At 36.1% G+C, this 8,493-nt stretch overlaps 1 protein-coding gene across 1 annotated transcript in view; it reads right to left on the reverse strand.

Annotated features, from left to right (window-relative positions):
• Positions 1-213: 213 nt before the first annotated feature.
• ercc6 (excision repair cross-complementation group 6) overlaps positions 214-8,493 on the reverse strand; it is a 20,649-nt gene continuing 12,369 nt past the window's right edge. The window contains exons 11-20 of the mRNA XM_073834981.1: positions 6,948-7,064; positions 6,559-6,654; positions 4,800-5,018; positions 4,282-4,392; positions 4,082-4,201; positions 3,903-3,997; positions 3,325-3,470; positions 1,717-2,392; positions 1,554-1,632; positions 214-1,465 (exon numbers count right to left, since the gene is read on the reverse strand). Of these exons, the coding sequence (XP_073691082.1) occupies positions 1,040-1,465; positions 1,554-1,632; positions 1,717-2,392; positions 3,325-3,470; positions 3,903-3,997; positions 4,082-4,201; positions 4,282-4,392; positions 4,800-5,018; positions 6,559-6,654; positions 6,948-7,064 (2,085 nt within the window). The 3' untranslated portion in view covers positions 214-1,039. The remainder of the gene's footprint in view (positions 1,466-1,553; positions 1,633-1,716; positions 2,393-3,324; positions 3,471-3,902; positions 3,998-4,081; positions 4,202-4,281; positions 4,393-4,799; positions 5,019-6,558; positions 6,655-6,947; positions 7,065-8,493) is intronic.

The raw sequence follows: 8,493 nt of genomic DNA on the forward strand, positions 1-8,493 counted from the left end.
ATAAAGTTTTCACGATTGAATAAATTCAAAATTATAAGCATTTTACAGTTACTTCCTTTTTATTTATTAGCTCTAGTTTGAAGAGAAAAGTGTCTTAACAAAAGCACTAATTAAAAATGTTTCACAAGTATTTTTGAAAATATTTATTTTTAATTGCAACTCGCATTGACAAATAATAAACGACGAACACTAATTTCTGACACATTAACTTACAAGAAATAAAAGCCTGTCCCTGAGAGGCCATGGCGTTGTGATTAATGTGCAACAACAGAAAATCATAGTTCTTTTCAAAATGAGATCCAATAAGCCCCCGTGAGGTGGTGTATCTTCAGGCACATCATCTAGTGATGCATTACATTTCCTAGATCATATTAATAAAATGTACTAAGGAGTTTGTGTAAAGGATGATGTTTATTGAGTAACTTTTAATGAATACATTTAATTGTTAAAACGTGTACAGTATTCCCTTAACTCCAACGCTGGCTTTACACATTGCAATTACAATTAAATCTCATTTGTTCCCAGTGAACAAACAGTAAGTGGAAGGCAGAGGTAGATAATCTCAAGACATTAAATAATGTTGATTTTATGGAGCATTTACTAAAAACAAATTGGCACCTTGCACCTTTATAGAATAGAAAATGTACATTTTCCATTATTGCCAAATTATTAGTAGAACTAAGTACCAATAATTGAGTAAATTCACACAAAAAAGTACTGATCTCAACAGTAACTGCATGAATAATTTTCAAGACATTTCCAAGTTCAAGTAAATTCCAGGAATTTTACAAAAACAAACATTGACATTTTTTTTTTCATACAATAGGAGCGTTTTCACAATTATATGGCCAATACAATTCTTTTGTACTTTTTACGGCCAACCCGGAAGGTCCTAGGAAGTTTATTCAAATGAATAGCATTTCCACATTTTGCAATCTTAAAATAAGCGATGCATCAAATCAGCTTTTGTTCCCAAGTGTGAGGTATACATTCCGTTTGGAGCTTCTCGGTTAATGGCTTTTAATATGCTCCGCTCCGTTTACCTGTAGTCAGCTTTAAGCTTCCACATCCCTTCCTGTCCAGGAAGTCTGTGGAACTCACAGATATTCCTCAGCAGTTCTCTGAAGACTGGTGTTTGTGTTGAATTGAGTCTTGGAGTGAAGTACTCTAGGATCTCCTTGGTGCTCGCCTGGCCATCCACCTGAGCTTGGAAGGCCACAAAGTTCCTCAGGTCAACTAAAAGCTCATCGTGTTCAGTAGGGGTAGCATGCGTGGCTGTAGGCTCTCTCTCTTCCTCTTCCTCATCCTCTTGTCTCTGAGGTTGATTAAGATGATTCCTAGCCTTCATTCTAGCAAGGAGAGAGGATGAGGAGAGAGAACCAGTCTCCTCCTGTGCTCCATCACCACTGAAGTGAGCAACAGATCCTGGCTTCTTTACCACTGACTTCTTTATAATATCTGCGTCCTATATAAAAAAAAAAAAACATGAGTGTTCAACAACCGTTTATTATTCTTATGGGGGTTCACAGGATATTGTATCCTTGTAGACGTACCTTGCATTTCTCCGCTGCTTTTGCCGTTGTTCCAGATGACTGGGACAGAAGTGAGTTTTTCTTTTGTCCAAACCGTCTCCTAAGAAGAAAACGGATGTTAAAACATTATTAAAATTAAATTACTTTTATTTTCATTCAGTATAATAAATCAAAATAGACATACTTGACTGGAGGTGGGGTTGCTGTTGTAGATCCTCTTGAGAAAGCAACCCTGCAATTTTGTCTGGAGACCTTCAGAGCTCTCAGGGCATCCTTCGCAACCCTATTGGCTTCAGCTTCCACAAGCACATAGTCCGGGTTCGATGCCTCCATGATGGTGTCATGCTTCATAACGCTGTGTATCCCAGATTTTTTAAAAAGCTTGGCTAGAACATAATCGTCACTCTTTTTTTCATTTTTATCCTCCTCCTCTTCCTTTTCCTCTTTCTTATACCTTCGCTTCTTCACCAGGTGAGAAATGCGACAGCCGTCAAACCTGGCGTCTTCAGAGTGCTTGCGCTTTCTATGCTTGCGCTTGTGTAATGTGTCCTTCTCTGGTGTTTCACAGTGTTTTTTCTTCTCTCTGTGCTTTTGAGGGCTGTTCGCAGGAGAATGATCTTTACTAGTGCCGTTTGTCAAACGATCAACAGTGGAATGAGGTTCAAGGTTATTGTTTTGCGACCCAGAAGCATTGTTGTTTAAGAGACCGTTGACTGAGGTAGTGTTTCTGTTTCCTGATAGAGATTTGGTATCTTGGTCTTCAACGCAAAATGCAGATGATTGAGACGATGGTCTTAAGGTCTCCTGAGAAGGACGAGAGGTCTTGTGTCTTTTTGGAACTTGCACATCTGACCCTGTGCCTATAAAATAAGAAAAATACTATTTAATACGCATCTACACTAAAATTGTTCCTTCAGGGGTAAAACTGCTTGTCACTGGTGCAAAGGTCAACTTTGTATCTTATTTATCCATAAATGGTTAATTGTAGTAACTTAACGGCACATATTAATACCTTTAAAGGAGAAGTTCACTTACAGAAAACAAAAATTTACAGATACAGATTTACTCACCCTCTTGTCATCCAAGATGTTTATGTCTTTCTTTCCTCAGTCGTAAAAAAATTATGTTTCTTGAGGAGAACATTTCAGGAATGTTCTCAATATAGTGGACTTCTATGGTGCCTGCGAATTTGAACTTTCAGAATGCAGTTCAAATGCAGCTTCAAAGGGCTCTAAACGATCCCAGCCGAGAAAGAAGGGTCTTAACTAGTGAAATGTTATTTTCTAAAAAAGACGAGCATTTGAGATTACAAAGTATATAAATTGTATTTTTTTTTTTAGAAAATAACCGATCATTTCACTAAATAAGACCCTTCTTTCTTGGCTGGGATCATTTAGAGCTCTTTGAAGCTGCATTTTGGAAGTTCAAACTCGCAGGCACCATAGAAGTCCACTATATGGAAAACATTCCTGAAATGTTTTCCTCAAGAAACATAATTTCTTTACGACTAAAGAAAGACAGACATGAACATCCTGGATAACAAGTAGGTAATTATCTGTAAATTTTGTTCTGGAAGTGAACTTCTCCATTAAGAAGATAAGCATATTTTCAGTGTATTTGAGGTACAAAGTTGTCTTTTTTTTTTTTTTGACAATGTACCAATAAAATGTTTTTTAAACTGTATTTACATTGCCTGATTTCAAGGCATGTTCTCTTTGTGACATCAGCCAAATAACCAGAGCTGTTCTTGCAAAGAAAATATGTTCAAATTGTTAATATATCCATGAATTACCTGCAAATATTGCACTGGTTTCCGTTCCCTGGGAGCCGTCAGGATTGCTCAGTGTGAAAAGTTCATAAATGTCATTAGACTTGAAAAACCGCCGCTGCTTGGGATCTTTTAGCACTCGGTTGGTGAGAAACTGTTTGAAGATTTGTCTATGGAAAGAGACAAGAAATACAGTACTGCTTTTTTTCTTTTTTTTTAAATCATCGTTATGATACACCCTAGCCCCACATTTCCTGAATTACTTCCTTTATAGCCTAAACACCAACAGGCCACAATCTCACCCAGCTGGATGGTTTATCTGCTTAACAAATGCATAGCGTCTCGGGTTGCAAAATTAATATGCACAATCCCGCTCTTCACAGTCCTTTCGAAATTCCCATCGCCTCCCTACAAATAACCCACTAGTCTACGACAGCCTTTAGCGACCAATTAGCAAATTCTGTTGATATCTAATTAAAAAAATAATGCATTTCAATTACTGTCTATTGAGCTCCTGCAGACAGAAGTAGGACATTATGGATTATAATAGTCCTCCTCACTATTACCAGCTCCATCTCAAAGCCCAATCCTAGGAAACTAACCTGTGGTAAATCTTCTCCTCAATTGTTCCAGCTGTCAGCAGCCTGTAAACCGTCACCTGCTGCTTTTGCCCAATCCTCCAGGCACGCTCACGAGCCTATGGGAGGAGGTCAACAGTTCACATCAATACCGATCAGCGCTGCATGCTTTAAGCGGAATACGAAATACTGCTTTGGCCGACCTGAGTGTCTGTGCTGGGGTTCCAATCTGGGTCGTAGATTACAACCCTATTTGCTCCAGTCAGATTGACTCCCAAACCTCCAACTCTTGTTGTCAGGATGAAGATGAAGATGTCTTTGTTCTGGACAAAAAAACTCAATTTTTTTTAAAGCTCCTTAACCATCACAGAGAGCTTCAAACAGACACCGTAAGCTCGTTCACCTGGTTGTATTGAGCGATCATAGGCTGTCTGGACGCAATGGTAGTAGTGCCGTCCATTTTGAGATACGAGAAGCCATTCTCCCTCACGAACACCTCCAAGATCTCCAGCATCTGTGTGTGTGGGAGAAATGGTTTCAGACAGAGCATTGAGAACAGGATTAGTGCTAATAGGATTAAGTGAGATTAATATTACATGTACAGAAGTACCAACTGTGTGGGTTTTAGGTTCTCTCTGAAGCCAAATCTCATTTCTATTGAACAAAGACAGCTGGGTCCTGACAGACACCCTACAATGCAATAAGATCTCCTAATGAATTCTATTAGAGGGCAAAATGACATAATAACTTTATTGGTCCTTTAGTGGTGCTGCTGGAGATAGTGAGAGTGCAGCTTATCCATCAATACTGTTGGTGTATTCGCACATCTTTACTTCAACAACAGCCGATGGATCTGTTTGGATGGATTCGGCTAAAAGAAAAAGTTTATCTATTCTTATTTGGCACTCCTTTCTTACTGACCTGCCTGGATTGGGTGAAAAGGAGAACTCTGTGTCCCTGTTTGAACCACAGGCGCAGTAGTGACTCCACCACAATCATCTTCCCCGAACGTTTCCAGTAACCGAAGTGCTCCTCCTCGGTCAGCTGCTCATGAGGGATGCCTCGGAGCAACCGCGGCCCGCCTGTGAACAGATCCGGGTGGTTGCAGATCTTCCTCAGAGCTATGAGGCCTGAGAAAACCTAGAACCACAGGGTGGGGAATTGAGATTAATACACCGGATGGATATGTTAATACATTTAATGGAGGGAGAAAACAATTCTCTTTCCTTGTAAGAAATAGGAAACACAAATCTTAATATTAATAAACCTGGTTAATTTAATGAAGGTAATTGACCAGAGCAAAGTAAAGTCTCTTCCTTGAAGTAAATGCAGCAGTCTTTGCATTATATATGTGGCTTAATGGAGTTTGTGACCACATAAGAGGGGTTTGTAAACTGCTCTGCAACCCACAGCTTTTGCCTCCACAAAACACATTTGGAGCATTGTGATGAATAGTTTGAATAAAGCAGCTTCTCCTTGCTGTGACGCTTTGCACATAAAGAGAGTCAATAGATCACAGGGACTGTTTTTGTTAAAACAACAAGCATCTTCACAGCCATATAAGGCTGACACAACATTTATCAATGAAACAGATTCGGCATGCTTGTGACAAGCTAATTATCCGTGAAGAAAATGTATCTGTACACATATTATGAATATAAAGTGTAGTTCGAAAGTCCACTTTTACAGTTTTCCATTACACACTGGTTATACGCATAACAATTGCATGAAAAGTTTAAATCTGATAATCTTGTTCTCCAGCATGATGAGAATTTGCTTTTTTAAATCTTATTTTACCAGATAAAAAAAAAAAAATCTGTTTTATATCCTAAAACTTTATTTGGAGTAGAATTGGAGTGTTTAAACATTCGACTATTCAAATTCAAATTTAAAAGTTCTTTAATTTTTCCCCCCTACATGATTTTAAACATTTATGTGAACATATACACTATCAGTCAAAAGTTTTTGAACAGCAACATTTTTCATGTTTTTTTTTGTCTTTTCTGCTACCAAGCCATTTATTTGATCCAAAGTATTTAAACTTTATAATAATTTATAATAAAAGTATTTTAAATTTAAATTTTAATACTTAATTTATGTTTTCTATTTAAATATATTTTAAAATGTAATTTATTAGTTTATAGCATTTCTCTAGTCACATGATCCTTCAGAAATCATTCCTATAATCTAATTTGCTGCTTAAATTCTTTTTCAGGATTCTTTGATGAATAGAAAGTTTAGAAAAACAGTATTTTGATCAATTTAAAGCATTCTTGCTAAATAAAAGTATTATTTCTATAATTTATTTCCAAAAAAAAAATTATACTGACTCCAAGCATTTGAATGGTATAGTGTATAATGTTACAACTTTTTATTTCAGATAAATACTAATCTTTGCTTCTTTCTATTCATCAAAGAATCCTGAAAAATGTAATTGTTAATGGAAAATATTGATAATAATAAGGAATGTCTTCTTGAACAGCAAATCAGCATATTAGAATGATTTCTGAAGGATCATGTGACATTTTAAATAGTAAAAATATTTCAAAATTGTACTTTTTCCAGTACTTTAGATCAAATAAATGCAGGTATGGTGAGCAGAAGAGACTTCTTTAAAAACATTAAAAATCTTGATCAATTTTAAACAATCACATTAGTATTTTACACATGGATCCATTACCTGCATGTCTCCATTCAGAATCTGATAAACCTCTTTGGAGTCCAAAAAAGTCTGGTAAACCTGCCGCTGATCTTCAGTTAATCTGCAGAACAGGACCTGTTCAGATAATTAAACATTATAATTGTTGATGTTTGGATGGAAGGTAACATATATTTTTTTATTCAACAGTTAAAACAACAGTAGGAAGTTTCAATGTATACATCTTACTGATCTTCTAGAATTGCTTGGTGACATAAAGCCTATTGCTCTAGCTTCATTTCAGAGAAAAGTTACAAAAAACTGTGAGTTACTAAAACTAGTCTTATATGCAGCATTGTGCTGTTGTCGTGTAAGAAATATGCAGACAAATAGGAGTAGGGAATCATTTGTTATATGTATTGTTTTAGCACCTGTTCACTTTTGTCAGGTAAAGAGAGGTTTGCTTTCACATCAGCCTTCATTCTTCTCAGGAGGTAAGGGTTAATTGTGTCACGAAGAACACAAGCACATTTATAGGCTGTCTGGACCTGAGAAATAGAAATAAAAGAATGTATTAGTGACAAATCAATAACAACATTCCCTCTGCAACATGAAAACAAAATTGATAGTACATAGACTTAAAAATCTAAAATAACTATCCTAAAAATCCCAAAAAACTACTACAGTTTCCATAAAAATAATAATCAGCACAAACGTATTTATCATTGAGCACCAAATCAGCATATTAAAATGATTTCTGAAAGATAATGTGATGCTAAAGACTTCAGTGATTGCTGATGGAAATGTTTGCTTTGCAATCACAGGAATAAATTACATTTTAAATTTTTTAAATTAAAAGTTATTTTTAAATAGTATTTTTTTTACTCTATTTATCAAATAAATGCATCTTCGTTGAGGATCTTTCAAGACGCTTCTTAAAAAAAAAAAAAAAAAAAAATGTACAGACCCCAAACTTTTAAACAGGAGTGTATGTGTTTTAACTTTTTGCAAGCAAACCCACTGAACTAAAATCTATTTATGTTTTTGGCTAATTAACAGGTGTCCACTTCAATATACTTTATGAAAGGCAAACAAATTTGTGTGTCCTGAGGCATGTCAACAGCCGCTTGTTCTCTATCTCTCCTCCTATCAGCAGATTGACACATTAAAGATTCATAAGAGTGCTGCTGGACTCCAGAGGGGGGCTGCACTCTTTTATCAATAATGTTCTCCTGATCCAGCGTTAGGCCAAATGCCATTTAGCTGTAATTTAAAGGGGTTCGCAGATCAAAAGAAAGCCTGCAGTTGAACCACAACACTGCAGGGCATACAACGAGCCCGGATTAGGGCCCATTTGAGAGGACAAAAGAGAGAGAGAGACAGACAGAGAGAGAAGTGTGAATACCTATTGATACAACATATGCTTCAGTAATCAGGCTGGCTGAAAAAGTGCTCAAGACTTAATGTCTCCTTCTTTCTGGATCTGTAAGCCATCATTCTTTTTCTATCATTATTACTTTTAAATTTTTTTACTATTTAAAAAAAAAACATTCCCTGCACCGTTTAATTTTAAATCGTCCAGCAATAAAACAGATTAATTTTTAAAAGTGTAGTTTCTCAATATATAAGATTATAAAAGCATGCATACTTAAAAAAATATTAAAAGGTTAAAATTCTGAAATCCAGATTTTTTTTAAACATTTCACAAACACACACACACCTATATATGAGAATGTAAAGTGATTTAATCAGCGCACTGGATGGTGCAAGAAAATACATACTGACTGAAGTGTAAATTCTAATCGCAAGATTGTATAATCTCCTCTCATTTCTCATATGAATATCCACTAAAACAAAATTTATGAACGTATGAGGCTGGTCAGCAGGACTGTGCAGACAGCTGGGAAAGGAGCGCCATGAGTCAGGGGTTAGCCATCTACAACCATTTAATAACATTAATAATTAGTAAAGGTTTTT

Source organism: Garra rufa, chromosome 2, assembly GCF_049309525.1.
Source record: "Garra rufa chromosome 2, GarRuf1.0, whole genome shotgun sequence".
Taxonomy (NCBI): Eukaryota; Metazoa; Chordata; class Actinopteri; order Cypriniformes; family Cyprinidae; genus Garra; species Garra rufa.